Below are 13178 nucleotides of genomic sequence, written 5' to 3'. Positions count from 1 at the left end.
GTATTTGAGAGCTTTTGTAGCCAATCACAATTTTTAAAACCATACCATATTTATGGCAGCGAGTCTGTCCATGGAAAGAATATATCTACACATACGTAAACTATATAATGTTACTCAAAAAGTACTAAAAATTTTATTATATGAGAAGCACAGAACTGAGTTAAAAACATGACAAATTTAAAAGTCTTTTTAAAAAATATTAATTTTGACAATATAAACACTTAAAAATACAAACCTTCAAGTGATAAGTACAATACATATTTTAACAAATGCAACTCAATAAAATTTTCCCAACAATGACAAAGACTTACTATCTGTACATAAAAACTATAAAAATTCCTTTAAAAACTCATCCCACAATTAACAAATGAACAAAAGATCGGAAACAGGCAATTCTCAAAGTAAAAATGACAACATAATGACAATCATTCAACCTGACCACTTTCTCACACTATACTCAAAAATAAACTCAAATTGGAGTAAAGACCTAAATGTGAGACCTGAAACCATGAAAACTCTAGGAAAAAAACATAATCAGTAATCCCTTTGAACATCAGCCTTAGCAACATTTTTCTAGATATGTCTCCTTATGGGGCGCCTGGGTGGCTCAGTCGTTAAGCGTCTGCCTTCGGCTCAGGTCGTGATCCCAGGGTCCTGGGATCGAGCCCCGCATCGGGCTCTCTGTTCAGCAGGGAGCCTGCTTCTCCCTCTCCCTCTGCCTGCTGCTCCCCCTGCTTGTGCTCTCTCTATCTCTCTGTCAAATAAATAAAAAAAAAAATCTTTAAAAAAAAAAAAAAATAGATATGTCTCCTTAGGCAAGGGAAACAAAAGCAAAAATAAACTACTGGGACTACATCAAAATAAAAGCTTTTGCACAGCAAAGGAAACCATCAACAAAATGAAAGGCAACAAAGTAAATGGGAGAAGATATCTGCAAATGATATATCCAATAAGGGGTTAATAAAAATGATGCAATTAAAAAATGGGCAGAGAACCAAAGAGACATTTTCCAAAGAAGACACAGAGATGATCAACAGACACAAGAAAAAAATGTTCAACATCACTCATTATCAGGGAAATACAAATCAAAACCACAGTGAGATAGCACCTTATACCTATCAGAATGGCTAGCATCAGAAAGACAAGAAATAACAAGTGTTGGTGAGGATGTGGAGAAAAAGGAACCCTCATGCACTACTGGTGGAACCTAAATTGGTACAGCCACTATGAACAATAGTATGCAGGTTCCTCAAAAAATTAAAAATAGAAATACCATACGATCCAATAATTCCACTACTGGGTATTTACCCAAAGAAAAAACACTAATTCAAAGAGATATACGCACCCCTATGTTTACTGCAACATTATTTACAACAGCCAAGATATGGAAGCAATCCAAGTATCAATTAACGAATGGATAAAGAAGAGGTGAGGTATATGTATTCAAACACACACATATACACAATAGGGCTATTACTCAGCCATAAAAAAGAATGAGATCTTGGCATTTGTGACAACACGGATAGATCAAGAGGGTATTATGCTAAGTGAAATAAGACAGAGAAAGACAAATACCATATGATTTCACTTATAATGTGGAATCCAGAAAACAAAAATGAATAAACAGACTCATACAGAAAAAAAAGTGGTAGTTGCTAGAGGGGAGGGGTGAAATAGATAAAGGGGATTAAGAAATACAAACTTCCAGTTATAAAATAAAAAAGTCACAGAGATGACACAGCATAGGGAATATAGTCAGTAATACTGTAATAACATTGTTGCTGACAGGTGGTGAGCACTGAGAATCAATGAATCAACATGTTGTACACCTGAAACTAGTACAACACTGTATATTAATTATACATCAATAAAAATAAATAGAGAAATAGATGGGATTTCTGTGACTGATAACTGAATAGAATTTGTTACTTCAGGTGTAGCCAACATGAATATTTTTAAACCATATGAAGTTTTAAGAGAAGTTATTCACTTGAGGAGAGTAAAAAGAATGGTACAAATAGCTAGACCCAGCGGTGGCATTCAAAATACTAAAAGGCTAATTAGGGGAAGAGTCCAAATGTCCATCAACCGATGAATGGATAAAGAAAATGTGAGATATATATATATGTGTATACACACACACACACACACACACACACACACACACAGATATTACTCAGCCATCAAAAAGAATCTAGCCACTAGCAAGACATGGATAGAGCTAGAGTGTATTACACTACACAAAATAAGTCAGTCAGAGAAAGACAAATACCATACAATTTCACTCATATGTGTAACTTAAGAAACAAAACAGCATAGGGGAAGAAGAAAAAAATAGGTGGGGGGAGGCAAACCATAAGACACTATTAACTACAGAGAACTGAGGGTTGATGGAGGGAGATGAGTGGGGGAGGGGCTAGATGGATGATGGGTATTAAGGAGGGCACTTGTGATAAGCACTGGGTGTTCTATGTAAGTGATGAATCACTACTTTCTACTCCTGAAACCAATATTACACTACATGTTAACTAACTAGAATTTAAATAAAAACTTGAAACAAAAACAAAAGACTAAAGAGACAGTGAAGGAAAGAAGAAACACAAATGAAAAGATAAGATGTTTGATAATGCAAGTGATACCCTTTTTCTCTACATAAAATCTTTTCGTGATAAGAATATAATTACAAACCACTTAACATAAATTTTCTTTGTGCTTTGTGGTTTAAAACAATATTTACCACTACCAGAAACCACATAAGCAGTGCATTACATTTTCCTTAGAAGCCTAAGAGGCTTAAGTAGAAGAAATAATAACCTCATATTTTTTTTGTTGTTTTTTGAACTAGAGAATTGTGAGAATAAACAGCTCCTTCTCAGTTTTTTTTTTTTTAATTTTGGAATTCATCAAAAAGGTGACAAGTGACAGGATTCCTTCTTTGGGACAGTACAAGAGAAAGAAACAGATTTTTCTTCCTTTAGTAAATTCAATAAATATTTTTGGAATGCCACCCAAAAATCTACTATGTAGATCACTGTAGGAAAATTATAGCCATGGGCCAAATCCTATCCACTGTTTTTATATGGCTTATATGGTTGAAAAAAACATTAAAATAGTATTTAATGACATGTGAAAAATTATGTGAAATCCAAATTTCAATGTCTAAAAATAAAGTTTAGTGAAATACAGTCACACTTATTTAGTTACATATTGTCTATAGCTGCACTTGCGCTACAATAGCATAGCTAAGTAGTTAACAGAGACTATAGGCTTGAGAGCCTATCTGGACCTTTATAGAAACTTGTCTGACTAGTGCTAAATGATAATGAGTTAGATAAGCACTAATTAGAAATTATTTAAAATCAGGTAAAATTCAAAATTTGACCTTAACCTGGCTTAAGGATAAAAGAAAAAATCTTATGTAAAGATGCAATTACTCAACAAAAATTAACATTTATACTTCAGATGCTTTTCAAACACTAGAATATGAGATATATCACAAATATTTACCTGAACCATTAAACCATTACCTAATATCCAGTGTTATTTCTAAAATGGATTTAACTAATTACACAAATTAATCCCCCTTTTGGGTACAAATAAGGTATTGCTTATCTTTGATTATTTATAAAGACTGTTTGCTTGAGTAATAAAAAAATAATTATGGTGTAGGGCACCAATAGAAAAAAGTTTTTCATAATACTCACCTTTGGAAGGCCAGGCTTGGACTTGAAATTTTTGTTTCTCCTATACAGACAAACCATTACATTTGAAAAATTAGAAATTATTACAAAAAACTATTATACAGATGAATGATTTCCAAGTCTCTACTAAAATAGTAGATTTATATTCCCATTTCCAAGATATAGGTCCCCTATATGAAAACACTGACTGATTCAACTAAGCAGGCACCTTTGGGAATGAAAAAAAGCAAGGAAAAGAACAAGAAAAGAAATGCCTGCTCTGTAATATTGCTATAAACACATTTAAGTCTGATAATCAGTAATGTAATGTTGTACATTCAAAACTAAAATATCGTTTTCTTTTGACATTATAATAAAGTTCTACTTTCTTATACCTATAGAAACTTTGTTTCTGTCATTTTAAGACTTTAAATAGAGGCCTAATTTCATGGATTTTTAAAATGTACTTATTAAAAAACTTAATGACTGTCCCCTTTTAGAAATTAAAAATTCTCGGGATGCCTGGGTGGCTCAGCCGGTTAAGCGTCTGCCTTCAGCTCAGGTCATGATCCCGAGGTCCTGGGATCGAGTCCCACATTGGGCTCCTTGCTCAGTGGGGAGTCTGCTTCTCCCTCTGCCTGCCACTCCCCGTTTGTGCTCTCTGACAAATAAATAAATAAAATCTTTAAAAAAAAAAAAGAAATTAAAAATTCTCTTCTGTTCTTTTTTTTCTTATAATTCAGTATTATATTTACATCAAGATTTTTTTAATAGATAAAGAAAGAAAAGGAATAATGCCCAAGGCTTATGAACATGAGCTGGGGAGTCAGAAAGACCTGAGCTTGAATCTAAACTCTACCTAAATCTAAATCCTACTAGGGTAGGATTTTTCTCTAAGTCTCAGTTTCATCAACGTGATAATGTAAAATAATGTAGAATATAATAATGTAAAATGAGGATGATAATACCATCAACCTCTTAAAAGTTATTGTGAGGATTAAATGAGTTAATTTACAATTCTGAAGTATAGCAAGACTTATATAAATTGAGCCCATCAGCACTGTTAAGCATTGACTTAGACAGGGATTAAAGAATCCAATTCAGTCATACATCTAGCTAGTGGCCCAAAAATATGCTTTGAAATAGTGTCTGAAATATGTGGATACAGGGAACTAAGAACTTTTTACTGGTCCACCCTGCATAGTTATATCCATGCCTTCAAACCAGTCCTATAATCAGGTAATGAAGAACGGCAGGCTGGATAAAGGTTATATTTCACTATATACGATCCCAGTCACCATTTTTTTTTTTTCCATGGTTCTTTCTAGTTTATTGTTTGGTAGAAAGACAGGCTCTTGAATGCTATATAAACATCTCACAAAGTGCTTCTTCTAGATTACAAAAAGTCAAAGCAAATTTTCTTTGAGATGGGGCCCTTAAATCTGACATTCAAGTCACCGTAATAGAAACAGGAGCTGTTGTACCTAATATTCTGGAAGGCCCAGTCACCATTTTATACGGGATTTTACTGCCCAATTTGCTAGGACTGTCCAAATTAAAGGACATTTGCAGTTCAAGATTGGGAATCCTAAAAAGAGCTAAAAGTTTTTTCTCTATCTGGAGGTAGGGTCTGTCAAAGAGTAATAATCATCTCCATGAGTACATCCAACCACGATTCTCCCGGTGAGATGAAAACAAACAAATCACCAGCTTCTTAATGCATGAGATTCACAGCTCTAAATACAACTTCTGATTCACTTGTTTCACTCAAAATTCTACTCATGAAAATGATTCACCATCACCCCTCTTCTTTTTCAGCCAGAAATTTTAAACCAGTCATAAAAAGCAATCCACATTTCTGATCAATACTAACATGAGAATTCCATGGGCTCTCTCCAAGAGTTTGCTGCTAGCTGAATTAGCAAATATCCCGTCTTTATCAAGCAAAGAGGTGCTACTTGATAGTCTGCTCTGACGAATCCCAGTTCTGCCATTCCACGCAATATCAAATGTATCTCTGCAAAAATCAAATACAGTACAATTTGCTTTAGTTAACTGAGACATATCTAACAATCTCCAAATTGCTTAAATAAGGAAAAAAGCTAAACCAACAGAAAATTATATTATCACAGAGATTACCAATCAATTTGAACTAATCTTTTCCTCGTTCAGAATGAAGAATTTCTATGGATTATGGTACATTCAAATACCAATGTGCACATATAATACAGCTACTATCTTTTTTTTTAAAGATTTTATTTATTTATTTGACAGAGAGAGACACAGCTAGAGAGGGACACAAGCAGGGGGAGTGGGAGAGGGAGAAGCAGGCTTCCCGCGGAGTAGGGAGCCTGATGCGGGGCTCGATCCCAGGACCCTGGGATCACAACCCGAGCCGAAGGCAGATGCTTAATGACTGAGCCACCCAGGCGCCCCTAATACAGCTAATATCTTTAAATCTATTAAATTATTTATAATCAGTAAATAATATAAGGTATTACATGTAATGTGATTTTTTTTGTCTTTGTTAGATATTAGAACTTCCAAATACTACTGAAGGAATTTACAATCCTAATAGGCTACCCCATTCTATGGAATATTTAATTTCTTCCTGGAAGATCACACACTCACTTACTACATACGACGTATCCACCAAAGTTACTAAGCATCTTCTATGGGCTGAGCACTATTCTAGCCACTGGAGATAGAGGAGTGAACAAAACAGATAAAATTATCAGTGATTAAAATATGAAGAATTAATAGGGGGCTTTCCAGGTACAGATAGCAAATTGGCCACATATTTGGATTCCTCCAGAAACCTGTGAAAATTTAATAAAATAATTTTTAAGGGAATAAACAAAGAAAATATACTGAGAAAATAGTAACAGTTTCGAAATATGGAAAGCAGATGAATATAGAAACAACCTTTTTTTTTAAAAGATTTTATTTATTTGTCAGAGAGAGAGAGAGAGAGCACAAGCAGAGGGAGAAGCAGGCTTCCTGTCGAGCAAGGAGCCTGATATGGGACCCGTTCCCAGGACCCTGGGATCATGACCTGAGCTGAAGGCAGACCCTTAACCAACTGAGCCACCCAGCTGTCCCTATAGAAAGCAATCTTAAACTGGCTGTGGAAAAAGACTGAGAAGTATCCATATTTACAAAACTCCCAAAGGCTCCAGAGCTGGTGGTACCATGTACCTATGGAAGTGGTGGAAAAGATGGGTTAAGAACAAGAGCACTAAGTTGAAAGTCAGTTTAAAAGCAGTTAGAACTCCATGCAGCCTGATGACCATCCCTCCTTTATCTAAGCAAGAGGATGAAAGAGAAAGTCCATGGACTAGACAGCACCAGGCACAAATGGGGATGGGTATACTTTACAAAAGTCAAAGAAAATACTGAAAATATGGCAGCTGGGACTATATCCTCCAAGAAGAAAATTAAACTTTTGTGTGGAATTTGACCAGCCCAAGAGGAAAGACCCAAAGATATACTGATATGTTCTAGACACTGACAACACACCCAATTAATCAGATTCCAATTAGCTTTTTAGTGTTTCAATACGAATATGAACAGTTGACCAAGGTTCACTAGACATCTGAGGAAAGCCCCTAGCATGAAACAGAGACCAAAACAATCATGACATAAACAACTTGGAAGTAAAAAAAGATTTTTAAAGCTATCAGTAATATGTTTAGAGAAGAGAGAAAATATTGCATCTACAGAGTAAGATATTATGAAAAATTTCAAAATTGAGAAAACAAAGTAATGAAAAGCTCCTAAAAATTAAAAATGTAACACCAATGAAAGAGTGCTGTCATGGAATATCTTTTCACTTATTTAGATCTTTCATTCTTTTAACAATATTTTTAGTTTTAGTGTACAAGGCTTACACTTCCTTTGTTAAATTTACTCCCAAGTGTTATATTATTTTCATGCTGTTATGAGTGGGTTTTTTGCTTTTATAATCAAATGTTCATTGCTATTATATAGAAATATAATTGAATTTTTAAACCTTGCTTAATTCATTAGTTCTAATAGTTGTTTAGTGGATTCCTTTGAGTAGTCCATGTAAGATCATGTCTTATGTGACTAAGTACAAATTTACTTCTTTCTAATTTGGATATATATATTTTTTTTTTGAACAAATAATCCTAAAATTTGTAAGGAACCAGAAAAGACCCCAAATAGCCAGAGGAATGTTGAAAAAGAAAAGCAAAGCTGGTGGCATCACAATTCCGGACTTCAAGCTCTATTACAAAGCTGTCATCAAGACAGTATGGTACTGGCACAAAAACAGACACATAGATCAATGGAACAGAACAGAGAGCCCAGAAATGGACCCTCAACTCTATGGTTAACTAATCTTCGACAAAGAATGTCCAATGGAAAAAAGTCTCTTCAACAAATGGTGTTGGGAAAATTGGACAGCCACATGCAGAAGAATGAAACTGGACCATTTCCTTACACCACACATAAAAATAGACTCAAAATGGTTGAAAGACCTAAATGTGAGACAAGAGTCCATCAAAATCCTAAAGAACACAGGCAGCAACCTCTTTGACCTCAGCCGCAGCAACTTCTTCCTAGAAACATCGCCAAAGGCAAGGGAAGCAAAGGCAAAAATGAGACCTGTATATTGGGACCTCATCAAGATAAAAAGCTTTTGCACAGCAAAAGAACAGTCAACAAAACCAAAAGACAACAGACAGAATGGGAGAAGATATTCACAAATGACATATCAGATAAAAGGCTAGTATCCAAAATCTATAAAGAACTTCTCAAACTCAACACCCAAAGAACAAATAATCCAATCAAGAAATGGGCAGAAGACATGAACAGACATTTTTCCAAAGAAGACATCCAAATGGCCAACAGACACATGAAAAAGTGCTCAACATTGCTCGGCATCAGGGAAATTCAAATCAAAACCTCAATGAGATACCACCTCACACCAGTCAGAATGGCTAAAATTAACAAGTCAGGAAACAACAGATGTTGGCGGGGATGCGGAGAAAGGGGAACCCTCCTACACTGCTGGTGGGAATGCAATGCAATCCTGCACCGTTGGTGCAGCCACTCTAGAAAAACAGTATGGAGATTCCTCAAAAAGTTGAAAATAGAGCTACCGTACGACCCAGCAATTGCACTACTGGGTATTCACCCCAAAGATACAAATATAGGGATCTGAAGGGGTACGTGTACCCCGATGTTTATAGCAGCAATGTCCACAATAGCCAAACTATGGAAAGAGCCAAGATGTCCATCGACAGATGAATGGATAAAGAAGATGTGGTGTATATATATATATACAATGGAATGTTATGCAGCCATCAAAAGGAATGAAATCTTGCCATTTGCAATGACGTGGATGGAACTGGAGGGTATTATGCTGAGCGAAATAAGTCAATCAGAGAAAGACAAGTATCATATGACCTCACTGATGTGAGGAATTCTTAATCTCAGGGAACAAACTGAGGGTTGCTGGAGGGGTGGCAGGTGGGAGGGATGGGGTGGCTGGGTGATGGACATTGGGGGGATATGTGCTATGGTGAGCGCTGTGAATTGTGTAAGACTGTTGAATCACAGACCTGTACCTCTGAAACAAATAATACATTATATGTTTAAAAAAAAAAAAAAGAAGAAGAAGAAGAAGATAGCAGGAAGGGAAAAATGAAGGCGGGGAAATTGAAGGGGGAGACGAACCATGAAAGACTATGGATTCTGAGAAACAAACTGAGGGTTCTAAGGGAGGGGGTTGGGGGGATGGGTTAGCCTGGTGATGGGTATTAAAGAGGGCACGTACTGAATGGAGCACTGGGTGTTATACACAAACAATGAATCATGGAACACAACATCAAAAAGTAATGATGTAATGTATGGTGATTAACATAAAAAAATTAATCTATAGATTCAACACAACCTCTAGCAAAAACCCCAGCTGCCTTTTTACAGAAAATAACAAGATAATCCTTAAGTGCATATGGAAATACAAGGAACCCAGAATAGCCAAAACAATGTTGAAAAGAACAAAGCTAGAAGAATTACAGTTCCTGATTTGTAAATCTATTACAAAGCTATAATAATTAAGACAATATGGTACTGGCATAAGGAAAGACATATATATCAAGAGAATAGCGTTGAGAATCCAGAAATAAACACTTCTATTTAGGGTCAATTGAGTTCTGATAAAGGCATCAAAGACAATTCAACAGGGAATAAACAGTATTTTCAACAAATGGTGCTGAGGTGACTAGATATCCACCTGCAAAAGAAGGAAGCTGGATCTCTCTTTCTCAACATATAAAGAATCAACTCAAAATCAATCATAGATCTAAATTCAAAAGCTAAAGCTATAAAACTCTTAGAAGAAGAAAACAGTCAACCTTTGTGACATGGGCTTAGGTAATGATTTCTTAAATATAACAAAAGTATAACAAAAAAGAAAAATAGATAAGTTAGACTTCTTTAAAATTAAAAATTTTACACTTCGAACAACACCATAAGAAAAGTGAAAGGACAATTCCCAGACTAAAAGAAAATATTTTCAAGTCCTATATCTGATAAGAGATCTAGATCTAGAATATATAAATAACTCTTACACCTCAATAATAAGACAACACAACTCAGAAATAAAATAGATAACTCAGAAATAAAAAGAAATCAACTATTGATACATTTAATAACCTAACAAATTAAGCACCATATTTAGTGAAAAGAACTAATCTCAAAGTTACGAAGGGAATTAGGACACATCACTCTAAATTATGATACTTTCATATAAGGGAACTAAGAAGAACCAACAGATAGAGGAAGAGTCAGTTCTATCCCTGCCCCTTAACCCCCTAAAAGCAGGGCATAAACTTCCCTTTGTGAAAGTGTTCCCTTCTCCCCTATTAGGAAGAGGAGAGCAACTTTTATCACCTGAGATAAGAAAGTAGGAACTGAGATGAGTTTACTTACATAAACCTTACTAAAATAACCCTCATCTTCCATTAGTTCCCCCACATATTCCCTAGTCACTTCCCCACATTTTACCATCCCTTAAAGCCCAAACCCGCTTTCCTTTATAAAAAGGGTATATAAGCCCCCAAGTGTTACACCACTTTTTTGAGTTTCACTTATTTTCTGTGAATACTCATGCACATAAAATACTAATAAAAATTATATCATTTCTTCCTGTTAATCTGTCTTTCATAAGTTTAATTCACAGGCCCCCAGCTACTGAACATAAGAAAAGATTTTTCTCCCTAACAGTTTCATCTTATATGATTCTATTTATATAACATTATCAAAATAACAAAACTAGAAAAATGACTAACATACTAGTGGTTGCTACAGGATAGGACAAGGACATGGGTAAATACAAATAGGCAGCATGAATGAATTTTGTGATGATGAAAGAGTTCTGTATCCTGATTGTGGCATTAGTTACACAAATGTATAGATGGGGTACAATTGCAAAAATCTATATAGAGACACACCTGCAGATTTCTAAAAATGGTGAAAACTGTAGTCTAGTTAATATTAATGTGCTAATGTAAATTTCCTGGTTTTGATAATACACTATCATTATCACTATATAAGATGTCACTCAGGGAAGCTAAGTGAAGAGTAGGTACATGGGACTCTATGAACTATTTTTTCCTTTGTACTACTTTTGAAACTTCCTGCTTTTGAAAAATGGAATGTAACCTTAAAATATTTTTCCATTAGTTCTTTTTAAACTATGCTTTTTGGATAGCTGGGACAATACCTTTAAAATTTTATAGTAATAACTGCCTTCTGTCTTTCTGGTCAAGCTTTTAATTAAAAAGGACAGAAGATAATCAAACATGCAAAAATTTAATTACAAAAATTTTCATCAATATAAAAAAACAACCTAAGTAACCAGGAATTGGAAACAGGTGAAATAAATTATGTTACAACCACCCAATGGAAGTCTATGAGGTCATTAAAAATCATGTTGTAGAGGCACCTGGATGGCTCAGTCAGTTGAGCACTGACTCTTTGATTTCAGCTCAGGGTCATGAGATCGAGCCCATGTTGGTGCGGGGTGGGGGGGGGGGGGTCTCCATGCTCACGGGGGAGTCAGCTTGAGATTCTTTCCCTCTGCCCTTCTCCCTGCTCTCTCTAAATAAATAAATAAATCTTAAAAAAAAATCATGTTGTAGAATAATATTTAACAGCATAAAAAGATGTTAGCATATATTATTAAATTTAAATACAATACTGTTTGATAACAGTTTTAAGACAATTACATTTTTATACTTGGAAAGAAGAATATATGCCCCCCCAAAAAAATTTTTCATAGCAAAGCAAACATTTATTCAAAGAAGATATATGAATCACCCAAGAAGATATACAAATGATCAATAAGCACATGAAAAGATGCTCAACATTTGTAGGCATTAGAGAAATCCATTATCAAAACCACAATGAGATACTACTTCACACCCATCACTAACACCACTAAAATTAAAAGGACAGTCAATAACAGATATTGGCAAAAGAGAAAATGGAACCCTTATCTATTACCAGTGGGAATGTAAAACGTCACAGCCACTTTGAAAAATAGTTTGGCAATTTCTCAAAATGTTAAACAAAACACAGAGATTTGACCCAGAAATTTCATTCCTAAGTACATACTCAAAATAATGGAAAACATATATCCACACAAACACTTGTACATGAATGTTCAGAGCAGCATTATTCTTAATAGCCAAAAGGGGAAGGGCGCCTGGGTGGCTCAGATGGTTAAGCGTCTGCCATCGGCTCAGGTCATGATCCCAGGGTCCTGGGATCAAGTCCCGCATCGGGCTCCCTGCTCCTTGGGAGCCTACTTCTCCCTCTGCCTCTCACGAATAAATAAATAAAATCTTTAAAAAAAAAATAGCCAAAAGGGGAAAACCTGAGTGTTTGTCAACTGATAAATGTATAAACAAAATAACCATACAATGGAATGTTCTGCCATAAAAAGGAATGAAATACTGGTACATGCTACAATGTAGATTATCCTTGAAAACATCATGCTAAGTGAAAAAAGTATCACACAAAAGGCCACATATTGTAAGATTCTATTTAAACTAAATTTCCAGAATAGGCACATCTGTAGAGACCAAAAGTATATTAGTATTTCCCTACAATTAGCAAGAATATGAGGAATGGAGAGAAACTAGTGAGTAGGAAGTTTCTTTTTGGAGTGATTAAAATGCTCTAACTTAGATTTTGGGATGATTAGCTAACGCTTGAATACACCAAACCCCACTAAATTATATATTTTAAATGAATGAAACTCTGTGGTATGTAAATTATATCTCAATAAAGCTATTTAAAAATAGGACTCAGAAATCAGCAAGTTAGAACTAAAACGCAATGTAGCAATGTCTTCAAAATTCTGAAGAAAAATTATTTCTGACCAAGAGTTCTATACACAGGCAAATTACCAATCAAGTGTGAGGTCAGAATAAAAGCATGTTTAGTTATGGAGGAACCAAAATA

The 13178-nt window shown here is 35.0% G+C and overlaps 1 protein-coding gene across 6 annotated transcripts in view; it reads right to left on the bottom strand.

The window, feature by feature from the left end:
- The window catches only part of MYO9A (myosin IXA), a 276785-nt gene that overhangs the window by 117647 nt on the left and 145960 nt on the right, over positions 1 to 13178 (bottom strand). For all 6 annotated transcript variants that reach the window (XM_078079137.1, XM_078079139.1, XM_078079138.1 and 3 more), the window contains 2 exons: positions 5554 to 5697; positions 3705 to 3744 (listed from right to left, as the gene is read on the bottom strand). In XM_078079137.1, the coding sequence (XP_077935263.1) occupies positions 3705 to 3744; positions 5554 to 5697 (184 nt within the window). The remainder of the gene's footprint in view (positions 1 to 3704; positions 3745 to 5553; positions 5698 to 13178) is intronic.

This window comes from Halichoerus grypus, chromosome 8 (genome assembly GCF_964656455.1).
Source record: "Halichoerus grypus chromosome 8, mHalGry1.hap1.1, whole genome shotgun sequence".
NCBI lineage: Eukaryota > Metazoa > Chordata > Mammalia > Carnivora > Phocidae > Halichoerus > Halichoerus grypus.
Note: the sequence above shows the minus strand (reverse complement) of the source record. Positions and strands in the feature narration are given on the sequence as shown.